Here is a 21,295-nt window from a genome sequence, read left to right on the forward strand (position 1 = left end):
TATGCGCGGAATGGGAGCAGGAATGAAATGAACGCAAAGATCGAGTTTTCGGGGCGGGGCGTGAGTGGCGTCATTGTAAACTCTGAAGCCACTGAGCCAGACGGGTGGGAGGGACTGTACACATTCAACAAAACAACAGTAGTGCGCCCAAACTTCCTTCAAAGAACAAACGAAAAATCTGTGGATATTATACATAGGCTATCCACTAACTCTCTTTGATATTTCTGTTTAGAAAAAAAGATAACTTAGATTCCAAGAATGATCCATGAACTAATAAGACTGTTGGTTGGCATTATACTATCGATAGGATTACTTTCTTTCCAAATAGACAGTATTTTGGAGATTTTTTTTTACAAAAATGAACAAACTAGCTGTAGGCATTTATTATGTAGCCGAAAATAGAATGTTCCTGTCAGAGCTGATTTTCAAGTTACCCAGCAATGCACCATAATTGTTATTATCATGGCATGTCTGTTTGTGTCAAGTCTATAACCTTCTCTCCTGCAGCATGTGGATGGAACTGTACCTACAGCTGACCTGATGACCAAATCATTATTTTTGACCATTCCAAAAGGCTGTAAGGTCATAAACCGAGAAGGAGTGTTTCACAACCACTTGTTTGCAAACGTGTAAAAGCCAACTTATCTTTCAAGGAGATAAGTCATCACAATAGATTACAGATATTTTTTTGAATTAAATGTTTCTACCTCTACCTAATCATACCAACATTAATGAATGAATATGCACCCTTTCTGGTGCCTTGTGTAAGGCAGCACTGCCTCAGACTTTTAAGAAGTTTTTTTTTTAACTCATCCCAGCTCAGGTTCCAGCCCTGGGGCTCTTCAGCCATGTCTTCAGATGAGGAGGGTCTTGGCACAAAGCTAAGAGGTATTCCTGGGTCATGACCTGAGTCAGCAGCCACAACCTGACACCAGGGCATCCTGACCCCTCTCAGAGCCAGTCTCTTTATCCACAGCAGGGGACAGATAAGATTGTCCTCCCATTTCTCAAATCGCTCAGCAATACAGGCATGAACACATTCACGCTCACACACACACACGCATGCAAACAGAAGCGTGTGCGCACGGACGCACAGAGGATATGATGCTGCATTGCCAATATAATACACATGCAGAGCAATTTTCATGGAAACCAGAAACATTACTAAAAACTGTGATGTTCAAGTAGAGGCCCTTGCCTCTCCATAAGTGTGTTGATGGTTAATGTCTCTGCTGGCTTAAATTGACCCCTCTCACCCTGAGGTCAGGGGTTAAATTGGCCTGATTTACTACCCTATACCGGTGTCGTGTGACCTCTCCTAATCCATCTCCCAGAACAGCAAAGAGAAAAGAGAAAAGACCCTGGGAATTAAATACTTAGGGGGATGAAACACATGGAGAACTTTATATATTGTATAATAAACTTTATATTGTATAATAACAATTTCCTTCATTTCCTCTTCTCTGCCTCGGCCCGTGACAGTCCCTTGGCCACAGTATCATGAAGTGGCTACATGTTTTGAACATCATTTGCCTTCGACAGAAGAGCTGGTAAATTAGATCTCAGCATGTGAGCAGTCGCCATCTTGTGGTCAGAGGAAAGCAGTGTTGATGGGGGTAAATAGAATGACAGGAAGGGATGCAGCAATGCTTGAGCATCCAAATGCTTTCAGGTCATTGGCAATTGAGCCTCTGGGACAGTAATTTCAATTTGAGCCATACAGTGATTGAGCATAGTTTCATTTCTTATTTCTTCCAGGCAAGATCAATTCACTTCACTATTACACTGTCATTATACCAGAAGGTCATCTGACGGGACATACATATGACAGTTGTCAATGGGAGCAGATTTTATGACATGTAAACTCTTCAGAGTGAATGCAGGTCATATAACCCACTCTTTCTATAACTTAGATGGCGCCTGCATTCACTCTGCACATTCATGTATTACAAATGGTCTAATAAATGGGACATTTGAAGCGGTTGATGTCAGTATACACATACAGTGCATCCGGAAAGTATTCAGACCACTTGACCTTTTCCACATTTTGTTACGTTACAGCCTTATTCTAAAATTGATTAAATTGCCCCCCCTCCTCCCCTCCCCTCATTAATCTACAGACAATACCCCATAATGACAAGGCAAAAACAGGTTTTCAGATTTTTTTGCAAATCTATAAAAAATAAAAAACTGTAATATCACATTTACAGAACTACTCAGACCCTTTACTCAGTACTTTGTTGAAGCACCGTTGGCAGCGATTACAGCCTCGAGTCTTCTTGGGTATGACGCTACAAGCTTGGCACACCTGTATTTGGGGAGTTTCTCCCATTCTTCTCTGCACATCCTCTCAAGCTCTGTCAGGTTGGATGGGGAGCATCGCTGCACAGCTATTTTCAAGTCTCTCCAGAGATGTTAGATCGGGTTCAAGTCTGGGCTCTGGCTGGGCCACTCAAGGACATTCAGAGACTTGTCCCGAAGCCACTCCTGCGTTGTCTTGGCTGTGTGCTTAGGGTCATTGTCCTGTTGGAAGGTGAACCTTTGCCCCAGTCTGAGGTCATGAGCGTTTTCAGAAGGTGAACCTTTGCCCCAGTCTGAGGTCAGGTTTTCAGCAAGGATCTCTCTGTACTTTGCTCCGTTCATCTTTCCCTCGATCCTGACTAGTCTCCCAGTTCCTGCCGCTGAAAAACATCCCCACAGCATGATGCTGCCACTACCATGCTTCACCGTAGGGATGGTCCAGACATGACGCTTGGCATTCAGGCCAAAGAGTTCAATCTTGGTTTCATCAGACCAGAGAATCTTGTTTCTTTTTTGAGTCCTTTAGGTGCCTTTTGGCAAACTCCAAGCGGGCTGTCATGTGCCTTTTACTGAGGAGTGGCTTCCGACTGGCCACTCTACCATAAAGGCCTGATTGGTGGAGTACTGCAGAGATGGTTGTCCTTCTGGAAGGTTCAGACATCTCCACAGATGAACTCTGGAGCTCTGTCAGAGTGAGCATTGGGTTCTTGGTCACCTCCCTGACCAAGGCCCTTCTCCCCTGATTGCTCAGTTTGGCCGGGTGGCCAGCTCCAGGAAGAATCTTGGTGGTTCTAAACTGTTCTTGGGGACCTTCAATGCTGCATATATTTTTTGGTAGCCTTCCCCTGATCTGTGCCTCGACACAATCCTGTCTCAAATCAAATCAAATCAAATTGTATTGGTCACATGCGCCGAATACAACAGGTGCAGACATTACAGTGAAATGCTTACTTACAGCCCTTAACCAACAGTGCATTTATTTTAAACAAAAAAGTAAAAATAAAACAACAACCAAAAAAGTGTTGAGAAAAAAAAAGAGCAGAAGTAAAATAAAGTGACAGTAGGGAGGCTATATATACAGGGGGGTACCGTTGCAGAGTCAATGTGCGGGGGCACCGGCTAGTTGAGGTAGTTGAGGTAATATGTACATGTGGGTAGAGTTAAAGTGACTATGCATAAATACTTAACAGAGTAGCAGCAGCGTAAAAAGGATGGGGTGGGGGGGCAGTGCAAATAGTCCGGGTAGCCATGATTAGCTGTTCAGGAGTCTTATGGCTTGGGGGTAGAAGCTGTTGAGAAGTCTTTTGGACCTAGACTTGCCACTCCGGTACCGCTTGCCGTGCGGTAGCAGAGAGAACAGTCTATGACTAGGGTGGCTGGAGTCTTTGACAATTTTGAGGGCCTTCCTCTGACACCGCCTGGTATAGAGGTCCTGGATGGCAGGAAGCTTTGCCCCAGTGATGTACTGGGCCGTACGCACTACCCTCTGCGTCTCGGAGCTCTATGGACAATTAATTCGACCTCATGGCTTGGTTTTTGCTCTGACATGCACTTTCAACTGTGGGACCTTATATAGACAGGTGTGTGCCTTTCCAAATCATGTCCAATCAATTGAATTTACCACAGGTGGACTCCAATCAAGTTGTAGAAACATCTCAAGGATGATCAATGGAAACAGGATGCACCTGAGCTCAATTTAGAGTCTCATAGCAAAGGGTCTGAATACTTATGTATTGATTTTAATACAAAAATTAGCAACAATTTCTAAAAACCTTTTTTCGCTTTGTCATTATGGGGTATTGTGTGTTGATTGATGAGGGAAAAAATTAATTTAAATCACTTTTAGAATAAGGCTGTAATGTAACAAAATGTGGAAAAAGTCAAGGGGTCCCAAATGCACTGTAAATACATGAATGTTTGTGCACCAATTGTCTCTCCGATTCATAGTCCACAGGCCTGCTTGTGATGTTATGGGTGAATGCCTCAGCCTTCGATGTTGGCCCTGGTTTCTTAGCAGCATGTTAAAATCCCAACACTTGAAGGAGAGAGAGGGTAGCCAGGTCACATGACCCATAGCGAAACGGGTCTAACAGTGCAGACATTGTGTGCGTTTCTATTGGTGTTTAGCGTACGTGTTCAGCTTTTCCCAAAAATGAATGCTCAATCCTCACATGCAAATAAAGGACGCCAAAGGTATTACATTATTTTCTTCACATCTCCGCCAATGGTCCCTTCTCTCTCCTCCGCTCGCTACACTCTTATGCCAGCTAAAGGTGAGGTGTGAGAGGCAGATGCACTAACACTAGCTCTGCTGTGAGGAAAGGTAATGAAAGGAATAAGGGGGAGAGGGATGTAGAGAGGGAGAGAGAAAGGGGTAATTGCCCTCTAATGGGGAGAACACTAGTATTCAAGGCACCTTACACGAGCAGTCAATTACTCTGCTGTCGTTTCCTGTTATTTTCTCTCTATAGGGTGGAAGTGTACTCAAATATACTGAAAGCTCTCACTCCCTTAGCTTTAGTGATAATAGTTCAGTAGTGAATGTGTCAGAGGTAGAGCAATGGGTCATTGGAAACTAACGTTATTATGGTTGTAGTGGCTTCATACTAGGCCGACTGCCATTTAGCTTGATATCAACTGAGAAATAAAGCACAGCTCTACCCTATTCTTACAGGGACATCCAAATATCATATAGGTTACACTAACAGACATGACCTGGTACATCGGGTTACTTTAACCTTTAAATGATCAAATACAGAAAGAATCTTGTTTTCCTGCTGTTTCCCCAACAGTGACCACCTGCTCCCAATCTTTAATAGTATTGTAAAGGTCACTCAGCTCTATATGACAGGCAAGGCTGAGACCCGCTACAAACACTGTTCTGATCAAACCTCAGCTTTCTAAAATATCATATCCTGTTCTGAAGAGGGAGAGGAGAGTTTGAGAATTGAGACCGCTGGTAACATCACAGTAATGGAATAACATTCAATCACCACAATATCCACAGACTGAATGTTTTATTTCAGAATTAACAGATGAGTAATACAAACTACGGATGAATTAACTCTAAATGTACCTACAGTAATCAAAATACAAAAGCTTGTAGTGTATATCATTTGAAACAGTGTTTGCACAAACCCCAATTCTCACACATTTACAAATCTTTAATACCTCTGCATTAGTGAGGGAGGTCACACTTTATTTGGATAGTCCAGATAATTTGTTGATAGTATGACCACCTGTAGAGCATCTACAGATGGTCATACTATCAACAAAACTATCTGTTGAAAAGCAAACGCTTGCCAAGGTTACGTTTATGGTTTGGTAGAAGGGTTAGGATTAGTAGATAGTTGAAATGTTACATATAGTCTGTAGAGCAGTGGTCACCAACTGGTCAATCTCCATGGCATTCCTAGTCAATCGCCAAACATTTCTGTAAAAAACTCAACGATAAGCCTTGCGTTCCTATTTTTTTGTATTAGTCTTGTGCTGTTGGTGGTAGTTGCACCCGATTCAGCTGCCCTGCCCGCCGGTTAGTCGATGTGTTCCCATTTTGAACCATTTCATGTCCCAAGGTACAAAACTCTGCCTTCCGGCAGGCCTGGGGGGAGCAAATCAAGTGCAGCATAGGCCTACCACTGGCCAATCGGATGGCTCAGATTACCATGTCTGCAGTAATGTAGCAGGCGTAAAAGAAAGCTACAGTAAAGTTGATACTGTATGATTTCTAAACTTTTAAAACCATGACCAGAGAGAGACTGTCAACGAATACAGCAAAGAGCTGCTGTTTTTATGAGTGAGTTCATGTTTAAGTTTTTACTCACTTAGTTTTCCCTAGTTCCACTCGCGCTAAAACCAGCACTGCAGCAGCAATTAATAAGTAGGAAAGTGCATCGATAGGCTTGCATTGTTATTATTAGCAGCTTGTTTATTTATTTTTAAATATCAAGGAATACTTTCTCTGGTCACAGGAGTTACAACATGAATTTGTGCATGAGGCAGAAATAATGCGGTGCGACTCGAGTTTTCCCATCAGCTGGAAGACGGGGTCCCTTTTTGGTCAGTATCAGCGGAGGAAAGGGAGAGCGGAGGGATGTTGAGAGGCGGACCCTCAGTCTGCTGCTCTCTCCCTCCACTGAGACTGACCATCAGATGCAGGCTCCATCAGCCCAGTAAACAGAAAAAAGCAAATTATTTCAATTTATGCGCAGTCAGCTGTGCTTCACAAGTAATACAACAACAGAACTATTACTGGTGTGATCCTATAGCCTACCTCAAATGTTGAAATATATATATATATATATATATATATATATATATATATATTTTTTTTTAATGGTCTGGGAAGAACAACAATGCATTGGCAGGGCAATTCAAACAAAGCCAATATGCGGTGATAATGTTTTGGGGCTATAGCCTACGGCACAAACCTCATTACTACAGTACTGTTTTTAATAGGTTAATGTTGCATAGGCTTCCGTTTTTCTACGGTAAATCTCGGCTTGCATTTTGACTCCGAAACTGATCGACTCAAAAAACTTTGGTGACCACCGCTGTAGAGCATCTACAGATGGACTATCCAAATAAAGGGTTACCGTGAGTGATAGCTTCCGTTTCTTTATAAGATTATTACTTTAACATTTCAACATTTAGGAATTTCATTTCGGGGTCATTAAAACATTTATCATATATGATACATGCAAAACCGTTTTGAGAATAAAGTAAAAGAGCATATTCAATCACAGTCAGTACTTTAAGTGGTGTCTTCCTAATAACGGCATGCAGTATGTGTTTAAATAAAGGCACTTATCTACTAATGAAAGTAGAAAATGGCTAAGTGAATGAGAAGGTCAGGTGTACATGAAATCAAAATAAATATAGGTTAACAAACATTTGTTTAGTAGATAAATGAAACAAGCTTTAGGGATGGAAACATTAATCACTATACCAAACCTTTTGAAATATTACATTTTAAGAATCAAAAATGGGAATTATCATCAATAAAAATATATAATTAAAATACCAATCATACAATCACGAAGTAAAATCAAACTAATATGCATTAATTTAAGAAACAAAAACAGATACAGTATTTAGTGTATTTTCAAAATGGCAAAACGGCACATACAATAGTTATTAATATGGAACATACATTATTTGGAATAATGGAATCTATAGACAATTATCATAATAGCAATGCTGAATGTCCTGAATTGGTTTGTAGTGCTCTTTGCAAGGGACAACTTCCCTTGTAGCATGTAATTGTGGAAAAATGCCTGAAGCGTTTTAATGTGGTACCCCATAAAATGAGTCCTCCCCAACACTGCATATTCAGTCCACATTTCTGTACCTGGTGAAGAGGTTGTACAGCACCCTCAGCGTTGACTTGAGGTCACAGTTCACAATATCTGGGAAATAAGGGAATTAATAATAACATTTGAAAAAACACATATACAGACACCAATCTCTCTAAAAACTGAGATACAGTTGAAGTCAGAAGTTTACATACACTTAGGTTGGAGTCATTAAAACTCGTTTTTCAACCACTCCACAAATTTCTTGTTAACAAACTATAGGTTTGGCAAGTCGGTTAGGACATCTACTTTGTGCATGACACAAGTAATTTTTCCAACAATTGTTTACAGACAGATTATTTCACTGTATCACAATTCCAGTGGGTCAGAAGTTTACATACACTAAGTTGACTGTGCCTTTAATCAGCTTGGAAAATTCCAGAAAATGATGTCATGGCTTTAGAAGCTTCTGATAGTCTAATTGACATCATTTGAGTCAATTGGAGGTGTACCTGTGGATGTATTTCAAGGCCTACCTTCAAACTCAGTGCCTCTTTGCTTGACATCATGGGAAAATCAAAAGAAATCAGCCAAGACCTCAGAAAACAATTGTAGACCTCCACAAGCCTGGTTCATCCTTGGGGGCAATTTCCAAACACCTGAAGGTACCACGTTCATCTGTACAAACAATAGTACGCAAGTATAAACACCATAGGACCATGCAGCCGTCATACCGCGTTCTGTCTCCTAGAGATGAACGTACGTTGGTGCGAAAAGTGCAAATCAATCCCAGAACAACAGCAAAGGACCTTGTGAAGATGCTGGAGGAAACAGGTACAAGTATCTATGTCCACAGTAAAATGAGTCCTATATCGACATAACCTGAAAGGCCGCTCAGCAAGGAAGAAGCCACTGCTCCAAAACCGCCATAAAAAAGTCAGACTACGGTTTGCAACTCCACATGGGGACAAAGATTGTACTTTTTGGAGAAATGTCCTCTGGTCTGATGAAACAAAAATAGAACTGTTGTTTGGCCATAATGACCATCATTATGTCTGCAGGAAAAAGGGGGTGCTTGCAAGCCGGAGATCACCATCCCAACCGTGAAGCACGGGGGTAGCAGCATCATGCTGTGGGGGTGCTTTGCTGCAGGAGGGACTGGTGCACTTCACAAAATAGATGGCATCATGAGGAAGGAAAATGATGTGGATATATTGAAGCAACATCTCAAGACATCAGTCAGGAAGTTAAAGCTTGGTCGCAAATGGGTCTTCCAAATGGACATTGACCCCAAGCATACTTCCAAAGTTGTGGCAAAATGGCTTAAGGACAACAAAGTCAAGGTATTGGAGTGGCCATCATAAAGCCCTGACCTCAATCCTATAGAAAATTTGTGGGCAGAACTGAAAAAGCGTGTGCGAGCAAGGAGGCCTACAAACCTGGCTCAGTTACACCAGTTCTGTCAGGAGGAATGGGCCAAAATTCACCCAACTTATTGTGGGAAGCTTGTGGAAGGCTACCCGAAACATTTGACCCAAGTTAAACAATTTAAAGGCAATGCTACCAAATACTAATTGAGTGTATGTAAACTTCTGAACCACTGGGAATGTGATGAAAGAAATAAAAGCTGAAATAAATAATTATCTCTACTATTATTCTGACATTTCACATTCTTAAAATAAGTGGTGATCCTAACTGACCTAAGACAGGGAATTGTTACTAGGATTAAATGTCAGGAATTGTGAAAAACTGAGTTTAAATGTATTTGGCTAAGGTGTATGTAAACTTCCGACTTCAACTGTAGATTCAATACAAGTAAACATATTTTCTAATAGAATTCCAGCAGGATGTGGTATAAAGGAAATGTTTTGACCATGAGAAATGATTCAGGAACAACACTTCCAACAAAAAAGTACACTGAACATGAATGTGTTTCAACACGCATTAACAGACACTACTACATAATACTAAGGACAGACTAGCAAAGACGTTACGTAAACACACACAAAACCCAAAAAGTAAACATATCCACAAAGGGGCTTGGTGTGTAGTGCTTTTACTTCAGCAAAGTGTGGCATTTACGATTCACTGAATGGATTTGTATATTAGAAGAGCATACAGCCAATTCTCTCAGAGCAGTTCGAGTGGAAGAGAAGTTTGGCTTTATGTGAGAATACTGCCGTCAGGGCTTATTGCCTGACGGAATTCTCACAAAGAAAATACTGACATTAAATTAGGCATCAAATGTATTGCGCCATCATGGTTTTGCACCAAATATCCATAATCAGTCTTCTTTAAAATAAGAAGAAAAGGATTTTAAAAAATGTACAAATAATACAAAACAATTGTCCATGGCAACTATATAACAGCATCCTAAAGGAGAACACCTACCTTCAGGTCTAGGTTTGGGTCTCTCCAGACCTCCGTCTTGCATCAGCTCAAAGGAGAAGGACACGTTGTGCACCTGCATGAGAAAGACAATGACAGCAAAATTACACAACAGAAGAGCCAGCCACCACAGGTAGGCCTAGAGTATGAGGAAACGGCTCCCAAACCATAACACACCTATACAATTCACACGAGTCATTACAGTTCCCCTACCACAGGTTCCTAGGTGTGCAAACATCAGCTCAATAAACCCATAAGCCCTTTCCAGCTGGACAAACAGTCACTCTGCACCAGGCAAAAAGGAAGGGGGAGGGGTTTCTGTCAGAATGTGGTTGTTGTTTGGTTGAGTTGGTTCATGTAAAAGTGAGGTACTGAGTGTCAGTACAGCACGTGGGAAGTCTTAGAACAGATCAGCTAGGAGGTGAAGGCAATGTAGGAAATATGGAGTGGGTAATTAGTAGCCAAATCTTAAGAGAAAGAGAGAGCTTGAGAGAGAGAGAGAGAGAGTGAGTGGGAGAGAGAGAGAGACAGCGAAAGAGAAGGAAAAACGAGAGCGTGTTAAATCAAGCAATACCGAGACCGACCATTGGAGGATTCCTTCAGGCGAGTACCAGGCACTCCTATATAGCAGCTGTCCCTGAAAGGACCCCTTGTCCCTGCTCCTCCACCTCTCCCTGCATTAGCGCTAATCTCTTGGCCACTTATTGATTTTCTGTGCAGGAGCAGATTACAGATGCTGCCTGGCGGGTGGGTGCCCACTGCCTGGCACAGCACAGCCTGCTGGAGAGGACCCAGGCTCAGGCCTGACAGGGCGTCCCTTTAGAAAGCCTGCTAAGAATAGCAGTCAAGAGGCTTTGGGTTGCATACTGTCTGTCTGACAGTATGGGATAATCTTCATGATAAATACTAATATCAGCAAATATAATTCATAACTTTGAAGGATTAGCCATCTTGAATTGAACATAATGATGCAAATGATTGAATTATGTTGTATTCTAATGGATTCCTATAACAATTAGGGCCTGAAAATATTACAATTTGCTGGAAATGTATGAAATGGAACAAAACAAAGACTAATGTGTTCACTGTTGTACTACACAGAGCAAAGATAGAATTTGGAAAAATGGCGAGTAAATGTCAACATACCTGTTGGTCAAAGTTCTCAGGAGTCAGGAAGAAATGATAGAGTGGAACAAAGTAGCCCTCCAGCAGTCCCATCAGCAGAACCAGGTACACACCGTCAGCAAACTAAAGAACAAACAAGGTTATTCATATCAATATACAAGATGAGGTATGATTCTCATTAGATCATTCTAGCTCATACTGTACCTGTGTGTCCAGTTCAGCCACCTCCAAATTGAGCTTGTTCAAGTGTTTGTTCACAAAGGTGATGAGAGTCTGTGGAAACAGCAGTTATCTCTGTGAGGCACACCAACAGTACAACAGAAAACCCTCTACAACAAGTATGAACAAATAACACACACTACCTTTTTCACCACATTGAGCTTGTCTGGAGCATGGTCAAACAGGGTGTCGAAAGCATCTCGCTCTTAATGGACGGAGAGAACAGTAATACCGTTACTCAAAGAAACGAGGTAAAAAGTGACAAGGTTGTCATATACTGAAAACTGTGCTATTAAGAAAAAAAGTTTCAATTTCACTGTGACGGATGAGAAAATGCATTAGTAGAGAATAAACCCAGTAGAACACATACCATGTCTCCCAGATAAAGCCCTGAGGGAAAAGAGAAAGAAGAATAAAACAAGATATAAAAGCTCCATTTGGTCTACAAGGTCAGCTCACGAAGAATTGAATTACATTTCTACATCAGCCTACTTTACATTTTAGTCATTTAGCAGATGCTCTTATCCAGAGCAACTTACAGTAGTGAGTGGACACATTTTCATACAGGTCCCCCGTGGGAATTGAACCCACAACCCTGGCGTTACAAGCCCCATGCTCTACCAAGTGAGCCACACGGGACTGCTCTACAACTCCTATTGATACGTTCATATCAACCTGATACAGAGGAATGTTGGTGGTGAATACAGTAATGTTGTTGGGGTACATAAGAGGTTAACCTTACTGAACATTAACAAAATGGATGTGTCCACTGGGCATTGTCACAGATGTTGAGTCAAGGGGCTGCTGCAACATGCCAACAGCTCTCACCCATAAGAGGGCCAACAAGGAATGGTTTAAACACGCGCATACGGCACCCTTTCTCTTCATGGTGTAATCTCTGATGGCAGTGGCAGGGCAACAGTTCTGGTCATATGATAACAGCCCTGTGACCGTGATCATAATATGAGCGCTTTGCTTGCCCACTTATCTCCCCAGCTGCTCTGGACCTGCTGGACCGCTCCAACCTCAGCTGGGGCTGTGCTAGACTGGCAAGAAACCACCACATCCCGGTCTATACAATGGTCTTCTGTGTTCATACACACCAGTGAAATAATTGTGCTTGAAAACCTATTAATAGGATGCAGTTATTTCATAAAGGCTACAGAAGGGATTGCATTTGAGAGATGAAAATCAATATTAAAGTACTTAATATTGTGAATAAGAGATTGCATTGTGTTTTTGGGGAAGACCGTGATATAATGTGGTGTACTGTTGTGCTGAACCTCTCCCTATTTCTGACATAACATAGCTCTCAGACTGAGTGAGGAGGAGTGTGTTCTCTCAATGACTGGTTCATCCCACCAGTGAAAACGTGACATACTCTGTATTGCCTGTGATCTCCTCCTGGATCTGGCGAGATTGCAGAATCCCCTCCATTTTCTGAGAGAAAATAAAGAAAAAAGGGAAATGAAACAGGAGAAAGAACAGAGTAAATGAGCATTTTTTTTTACGTCAAACATAGCCGGTAGTAACTTGTGGAATAGACACCGGCTGGAATGCGGTTTTAACCAATCAGCATTCAGGATTAGACCCACCCGTTGTATAATTTGACAAAGTACTGTCGTATTGTAATTTATCGTAAAAACAGCATTTATAAGAATGTAACGTGTAACAAACATGTATATGTGTACTATCCGCCAAGCAAAATAAGAGGATGTACAGTACCTGAACCACCACTACTTGGATGGACACATGATCAGGAAGTCTGATTGGTGCTCTGAAGTGCTGAGACAGCGCCACCAACAGGTGAAGAATGGCCACTATACTCTTAGCATGGACCGCTGGGGCAAGAGACCGACAGAAACTGGGATTTGCTTTAGTTTTCAATGGTTGGAAGAACAATCAATGAAGTAAACAAGGTTTTGATTCCTGCCTAATAAAATGCTAAATTAAAGGAGAAGTATCTAAAAGCCCTCTGATATCGGTTTGATCCTCTCAGCCTAAAAGGATCAGAACAGAGGTGTGTGTTACATCTCCCGTAAGTGTTTTCCCCAGCTTAAAAGAAAAGGTTGAAAGCAGGGAACAATGCATTGATTCGGTTAGAGCTTGGGTGACAGAATTCTGCTGTAAATTCAATCAAAAACTCCATAATTTCATTCAAGTGTTCCTCTTTCGTGATGTAGTCATGCATTCACCTCATTGATTTTGTTTTGTTTTTGAAAAGGAGATGAGCAGCCAGCAAAGTAATAAAGAAATAAAAATATATAGAACACCAGAGTATGTACAATCGTGTGTGCAAGGATGTGCATTGATGTCCGAGTGAATAAAACAGTGTGTGTTGTTTGAAGTAATGTCTGTTGTTGTTAGAATATCGCAAACAGACGTGGCAGTTTCACCGCAACGGATTCCAACTTTAATTAATATGTACAGCGAGGGAAAAAAGTATTTGATCCCCTGCTGATTTTGTACGTTTGCCCACTGACAAAGAAATGATCAGTCTATCATTTTAATGGTAGGTTTATTTGAACAGTGAGAGACAGAATAACAACAAAAAAATCCAGAAAAACGCATGTCAAAAATGTTATAAATTGATTTGCATTTTAATAAGGGAAATAAGTATTTGACCCTTCTGCAAAACATGACTTAGTACTTGGTGGCAAAACCCTTGTTGGCAATCACAGAGGTCAGACATTTCTTGTAGTTGGCCACCAGGTTTGCACACATCTCAGGAGGGATTTTGTCCCACTCCTCTTTGCAGATCTTCTCCAAGTCATTAAGGTTTCGAGGCTGACGTTTGGCAACTCGAACCTTCAGCTCCCTCCACAGATTTTCTATGGAATTAAGGTCTGGAGACTGGCTAGGCCACTCCAGGACCTTAATGTGCTTCTTCTTGAGCATCTCCTTTGTTGCCTTGGCCGTGTGTTTTGGGTCAATGTCATGCTGGAATACCCATCCACGACCCATTTTCAATGCCCTGGCTGAGGGAAGGAGGTTCTCACCCAAGATTTGACGGTACATGGCCCTGTCCATCGTCCCTTTGATGCGGTGAAGCTGTCCTGTCCCCTTAGCAGAAAAACACCCCCAAAGCATAATGTTTCCACCTCCATGTTTGACGGTGGGGATGGTGTTCTTGGGGTCATAGGCAGCATTCCTCCTCCTCCAAACACGGCGAGTTGAGTTGATGCCAAAGAGCTCCATTTTGGTCTCATCTGACCACAACACTTCACCCAGTTCTCCTCTGAATCATTCAGATGTTCATTGGCAAACTTCAGACAGGCATGTATATGTGCTTTCTTGAGCAGGGGGACCTTGCAGGCGCTGCAGGATTTCAGTCCTTCACGGTGTAGTGTGTTACCAATTGTTTTCTTGGCAACTATGGTCCCAGCTGCCTTGAGATCATTGACAAGATCCTCCCGTGTAGTTCTGGGCTGATTCCTCACCGTTCTCATGATCATTGCAACTCCACGAGGTGAGATCTTGCATGGAGCCCCAGGCCGAGGGAGATTGACAGTTATTTTGTGTTTCTTCCATTTGTGAATAATCGCACCAACTGTTGTCACCTTCTCACTAAGCTGCTTGGCGATGGTCTTGTAGCCCATTCCAGCCTTGTGTAGGTCTACAATCTTGTCCCTGACATCCTTGGAGAGCTCTTTGGTCTTGGCCATGGTGGAGAGTTTGGAATCTGATTGATTGATTGCTTCTGTGGACAGGTGTCTTTTATACAGGTAACAAACTGAGATTAGGAGCACTCCCTTTAAGAGTGTGCTCCTAATCTCAGCTCGTTACCTGTATAAAAGACACCTGGGAGCCAGAAATCTTTCTGATTGAGAGGGGGTCAAATACTTATTTCCCTCATTAAAATGCAAATCAATTTATAACATTTCTGACATGTGTTTTTCTGGATTTCTTTGTTGTTATTCTGTCTCTCCCTGTTCAAATAAACCTACCATTACAATTATAGACTGATCATTTCTTTGTCAGTGGGTAAACGAACAAAATCAGCAGGGGATCAAATACTTTTTTCCCCTCACTGTATATTTCTGGACTACTTCACTCAAATCAGTTCATCCCTTCAACTCTCTTCCCTTTTCTCATACATGTATGCTAATGATAAAACACAAGTTTGAATGCTATTACCAGTATTATCATATTCTTGTTAAAAGCCTCAAACATCAAGGCAAACCTAAAGTGCTTTACTGAAATGTACTGTATAGACAGACATTCCTTCTCCATTAGAGAGAAAACTCAATGACCAGTGAGTCAAGTATGGACTCGTAACAAGCTGAAGCCCCCATGTATTCCATCTGTCTGACCACTTGGGCTCACTCAATAGCTACTGTATGCAGAGTCTCTCTCACCAAAACAGAGGAAAACAGTCCCTCCATGTTTCAGTCTATCTGAACATGTCCAATAAGAACGCTTGTTTTCATTTTCTGTTGCGTAATGTTTTGCTACGGTGTGCCCTAATTAATACGACCTAGTTCTCAGCCTCTACTTACAGTCCACATTCCATTTGATGCTCCTGGCAGAGACCTTGATGGAGTCGTTGATCCTCTCCAGCACCGTCTGCAGCTTCTGTTTCTGGGCGATCTCCGACTGGGTCACCTCAGCTACATTTAGCTTCTCCCCCTCCAGCTTCTCTGAAACACATATACAAAGAAAACAGCATGTATTAATACAGGCATTTGATGCATTGCACAAGATCCATTCCTGTCAATGAGAGAAAATGGTCAGAGGGAGAAGGTGATTAGTAGTAGAGTGGGAATAGTGATCCTTTAAGTTTGATGGAGAACCATTAAGGGACTTGTTCCTCACCAAAGAGTTTCTGCAGAACCTGCCCGTCGTAAAGATCCTCAGCCAGGTCCTTCACGATGATCCTCTCTCCCACCAACACATCATTGATCCAGTCGATCAGCACCTTCTGGAGTTCCTGTAGTTTCTGGTCATTCTTGGAGTTGGGGTCGACCATGGTGCGGACCTCATTCTCATCTGTAGGAACAGAAAGCAAGATTAGGTATAGCCAGTGTCAAGGCATCTCATCTTCTATGGCCAGGGCTCTCAGATGGGGACTGTACTGTACTTCCCTAGCATGGTGTCCTCTGGGTCCAGTTCGTATTGGGTGGGGCTCAAGGGCAGGTTGATGGCGTTCATCCCCTCCTCCTGGAGCTCAGACACTGTAGGGTGAGAAGAAGCGAGAGATGGCGGAGTTCAGAGAGATATCACATCCCTCACAATGCATCCTCTCTAACGCATAGCAAAAAGGAGGCACAAACAGTAGCCACTTAGAATCTGTGATGATTCTACGAAAAAGTATTTCTACAATTTAGGCTACTACATGTTTATTTTTGCTCAGTATTTTGCTGCTCTTAGTATCAGTTAAGTTTTGCCACTATGGCTAATCCACCAGACATAAGCACTTAGGGTCAGGGGAAACGAGAGGTTGTTGTTAAGGCGGGGGACAACTACTAGGATAGGGACCAGCACATGATAGCACTGTAATAGTGTTCCCACACCATTAATACACCAGCTAACTACTACCATAGCTATTTTGTCAAAATAGCCTAGTGCTAACACAGGAGCCTGGCTTTGCTTGATTTATCATGTCTAATAGGGTATATTATTGAGGTGTAGTGGTTATTTCTGTAAGTAGTTTCACTCACTGGTCTTTCCTCAAGTAATATTTTCTTATAGGCTGCTGCACATTGGAAAAACACTGCAATTTTATCTCAAGTCCAGGGAGTCCTCCAGACAGGCATTTCCTCAGTCTACTACTTACTGGCCCTCATCAGTACACTCCTCCTCCCTAGGCTATATCTCACAACAGAGGAGACATGTTCTAAAGGGGAAGATTCTTCTGTATTCTTAAATCAATTGCAGCAGCTACAATTGATTCTTAGTCAATATCACGTTTTTCTCCTTAGCTCACTGCACTGCCTCAGCTTTCGGTGTCCCCGTTCCTAAATCAGCTTATCTGATCTGACACTGTTCTCAGTTAATCAAGACAATATACTTTCCCCATCTGTTAGTAGCATATGTATTACACAGAACTTCCTGGTTTCCCATCAACCCCTGCCCTGCCCCAGCAGGCATTTCACCATACTGCTGTGTCAGTGACACCTGTAGTGGTGTGAACATCCTGTGCTGGATTTCTCAGCATTCCTTCCAGTGAAGATGACATCCTCTTAATCAACACCATCAGCAGCTCTGCTTCTGACCGCCTGTACAGCATCATATCAAGACGAAGGAGAATATCCTGTGTCTTGACAGCATGACATACAGTGCCTTCAGAAAGTATTCACTTGTTCCAGATTTTGTTGTGTTACAGCCTGAATTTAAAATTGATTAATGGACATACAATTATCTGTAAGGTCCGTCAGTCGAGGAGTGAATTTCAAACACAGATTCAACCACAAAGACCAGGGAGGTTTTCCAATGCCTAGCAAAGAAGGGCACCTATTGGTAGAAAATAATGTGTAAAAAAATTAATAAGCTGACATTGAACATAAAATAAAATAATATTTGTCACATGCGCCGAATACAACAAGTGTAGACCTTACCTAGTTACAAGCCCTTAACCAACAATGCAGTTCAATAAATAGTAACTTTAAAACAGTTACAAAGTTTAATGGCTGTTATAGGAGAAAACTGAGGATGGATCAACAACATTGTAGTTACTCCACAATACTAACCTAATTGACAGAGTGAAAAGAAGGAAGTCTGTACACAATACAAATATTCCAAAACAGTTATCCTGTTTGCAACAAGGTACTAAAGTAATCCTGCAAAAAATGTGGCAAAGCAATTCCCATTTTGTCCTGAATACAAAGTGTTATGTGTTTTATTGGATTTGCCCCAAACATTACTGAGTACCACTCTCCATATTTTCAAGCATAGTGGTGGCTGCACCATGTTATAGGTATGATTTTAATTGCTAAGGACTGGGGAGTTTATCAGGATACAAAAATAAACAGGATGGAGCTAAGCACAGGATAAATCCTAGTTCAGTCTGTTTTTCACCAGACACTGGGAGATGAATTCACCTTTCAGCAGGACAATAACCTAAAACACAAATCCAAATCTACACTGGAGTTCTTACCAAGAAGACAGTGAATGTTCCAGTTGATTTAAATCTACTTGAAAATCTATGGCAAGACCTGAAAATGGTTGTTTAGCAATGATCAACAGCTAATTTGACAGACCTTGAAGAATTTTGAAAATAGTAAATGGGCAAATGTTGCACCATCCAGGTGTGGAAAGCTCTTCCAGACTTACCCAGAAATATTCACAGCTGCTTCTACAAAGTATTGCCTCAGTGAATACTTATGTAAAGAGATATTTATGGATTTCATTTTCAATGAATTAGCAAACATTTCTAAAAACATGTTTCCACTTTGTCATTATGGATTATTGTGTGTAGATGAGTGAGAAAAACCTATTTAATCAATTTTTAATTCAGGCTGTAACACAACAATATGTGGAATAAGTAAAGGGGTATGAATACTTTCTGAAGGCACTGTATGCCTTCTCTCAGAAATAATTGGATGACTGATAATTGCATGCATCAGCATGTGCCTACAGAGAATAAGAGAGGTACTATCACTGCCCTCTTAATCACCCCTTTAAAATGATATCCATACACAATGTCCTCTTGACCAGCAGTGATTCACACACAGAGCATGTGATGCTGTGAGTTGGGGCGCTAACCTTATCTCAGACCTGCTACAGAGACACTGGGTCTCCTATCCTTCATATGCACTGATGTGAAGGAACTGGATGGGTGAAAGCAAGTACGTGGTAGGTATCTACCACACATTGCTTTCACCCATCCTGCGACGTCATCTGTGTGTAAATGAAGGAAAGGAAAGCAGCGAAGGATGCCACTTTAGATTATTGAAATGCAGCCAGTGTTTCTCCTTCCTCTCCTCATGCTCCAGCAGTGGGTAGGTGAACACGAACAGGCTGTCTTACCTGGTGGGCAGAGTGCTCCACAGCCCATCTCTCCCTCTGAGTTTCCAGCATCTTCCCTTCATCACAGTGACTCTTCACTGACTCATCCTCTCCTCCAGCCTGCTCAACGTCCACTGTCCTGTCTCTAACACTCTGTCTCGCCCTTTCCCCATCCTTTCCTCCCTCTCTCGCCGCGGTCCAATCAACAGGCTTGTTCAAGGACGTGCCCCCTCTCTTGCTCCCCTTCGTAAATATCAGAGTCTTTCAAATTAAATATACTCCCGCAACACGGGTCCAGAGAAGCTTTCCATCAAATCACCAGAAACACACTGCGGACATCCTGGCCACTGTGTGTGTGTATGAGGGAGAGACGGGATGGGGCTCAGCTGTAGTGTGTCAACCACTCAGCCCTGTGATCCGTGATTGATATAAACCAATCATAGCACAAGTGCAGGGCCGGACAACCGCATTTTGGGGGCCCCCTGGAGGTGGGGGGCACTCTGAACAGGTCAAACAAAGAGGGAACATTTCCACTTAATGTGCAACTTTAATTCATTTGATGATGAACTTGAGGAAAAACAATGGGGGAGCAACTCATTCATTTATAGGTTTGTTAATCCTGTAGCAGTGAAATTAAGGACACATACTAGCAGTGCAGCTACTCCTGGAGTTGTGTTTGCTCTTACCTCATTCCTGAGTAATTGCATCTGAAGTAGTAGCATACCCTACATGGCAACCATAGTCTGCAGCTACAGTAAGTAACTCTACTAGGCACTGCATGCGCCCCCAGGCTGCCCTGCAGGCCAACTCGGGTCAATGCAATACAACAACGTTGAAATACAAGACATCCTATTATTTGAGTGTGTAAGCTAGTTTACAGATATTTAGGCCTATGTAGTATCCTACTCCATTCTGATCTCTTCAATGAATTTGCAGTTTGGAAAGAAGGCGAATGCGATATTCCTTTACCAATAATGAATTGACAGAATCAGACTGACGAGTAGACAATGGTTGAGGCGTGACTTCATTACACAACGCATTTTTTGCTCAGATTGAAACATTGTTGTAGCGACTATCTAGTTAAAATGGGCTTCCATAAAATACGCATTTTCTGCTTGTGCTTGGCTGATAATGTGTTTTACATACATGCTACTTCACGCAGGTAAAGTTTAGAAATGTTCGTGACAGTATTGTTTTGATCAGAACTGTACCTTCTTTTGCCTTCTTTCTTCTTACTAAAGTTCCTCCAAGCTTTCCCAGGAACGAGTCATCTTTCTTTCTGGAAGAGGGTGATTTCGGAGTCGTCGGCGACGGAGACGATGGCGACTTTTGCGGCGAAGAAGCCATGATACAACTTATCCAAAAGTACAATCAATATTGTAAAAGTTGAGTAGGTCTCTGAAATAAATAGATTTTCAAGTCAAGTTCTGCTCAAATCAATTTTCACTCCCTAAAGCGGAAACGGAATTTCAAACATTCATCCAGCCTTGAATCCCTTCCTTCCTTCCTTGTTCCCAGATTCTTCTTCTTCTTCTTCTGTGGGTTTTATTGCGGAATACAACCCTAAAGGTGTATTGCCGCCACCAACTGAATGGGTTAAAACCAAAACAAGCTAAAAAGAAAATCCATATGTAATACGGAAACTAACTTAATCCACCCAAATAATAATAGTACATTGACAAAACAAATCTCCATATATCCCTTCTCAGGCTCTAGGGCCTGAGAGGGTGGTACGGCTTGTGACAATATTCCATGTAACTCCTTCACCAAGAAATCTTTCAGCCCCAGGAACCGCTCCGCCTCATCCACAATGATTTCTATCTTCCTGGACCTTCTCTCCACCTTGGCAGTGCCATTTATCACCATAGCTATAAAGGCCACAAAGTCCACCCTCTTAACTTTTAAAATGTCAGGATCCTGCTGGTGAAAGGCAACCCCTGCATCCTGCACTAAAGGCCTATCCACCACCATGAACTCTTCAAGTGCACCATTCAAACCCTCAACCCCTTTAACACCTGCTG

General features: G+C 42.0%; 1 protein-coding gene across 2 annotated transcripts; it reads right to left on the reverse strand.

Annotated features, from left to right (window-relative positions):
* Positions 1 to 6,632: 6,632 nt before the first annotated feature.
* On the reverse strand, positions 6,633 to 20,953 carry LOC121576923 (alpha-parvin). 2 transcript variants are annotated; one of them, XM_041890518.2, is made up of 12 exons: positions 20,486 to 20,953; positions 16,412 to 16,501; positions 16,143 to 16,316; positions 15,827 to 15,967; positions 13,053 to 13,168; positions 12,709 to 12,767; positions 11,698 to 11,717; positions 11,471 to 11,532; positions 11,313 to 11,381; positions 11,130 to 11,231; positions 9,987 to 10,059; positions 6,633 to 7,709 (listed from the first exon to the last, which is right to left on the reverse strand). In XM_041890518.2, the coding sequence occupies exons 1-12, from the start codon at positions 20,619 to 20,621 to the stop codon at positions 7,633 to 7,635; spliced, it is 1,119 nt and encodes a 372-aa protein (XP_041746452.1). In that variant the 5' UTR covers positions 20,622 to 20,953; the 3' UTR covers positions 6,633 to 7,632. The 2 variants fall into 2 exon arrangements, with proteins under 2 accessions (XP_041746452.1, XP_041746453.1); XM_041890519.2 differs by lacking the exon at positions 20,486 to 20,953 and adding an exon at positions 19,296 to 19,469.
* Between the last annotated feature and the right edge of the window lie 342 nt (positions 20,954 to 21,295).

This window comes from Coregonus clupeaformis, chromosome 11 (genome assembly GCF_020615455.1).
Source record: "Coregonus clupeaformis isolate EN_2021a chromosome 11, ASM2061545v1, whole genome shotgun sequence".
In the NCBI taxonomy this organism is placed as follows: Eukaryota; Metazoa; Chordata; class Actinopteri; order Salmoniformes; family Salmonidae; genus Coregonus; species Coregonus clupeaformis.

Excerpts from the sequence above, each read along its gene's own strand:
- LOC121576923 (XM_041890518.2), bottom strand. The coding sequence starts at position 20,621 with ATGGCTTCTTCGCCGCAAAAGTCGCCATCGTCTCCGTCGCCGACGACT. Across the intron at positions 11,533-11,697 it reads GGCTTTATCTGGGAGACATG|AGCGAGATGCTTTCGACACC; the intron begins GTATGTGTTCTA and ends CCGTCCATTAAG. Across the intron at positions 10,060-11,129 it reads CTGAGAACTTTGACCAACAG|GTGCACAACGTGTCCTTCTC; the intron begins GTATGTTGACAT and ends TTTCTCATGCAG.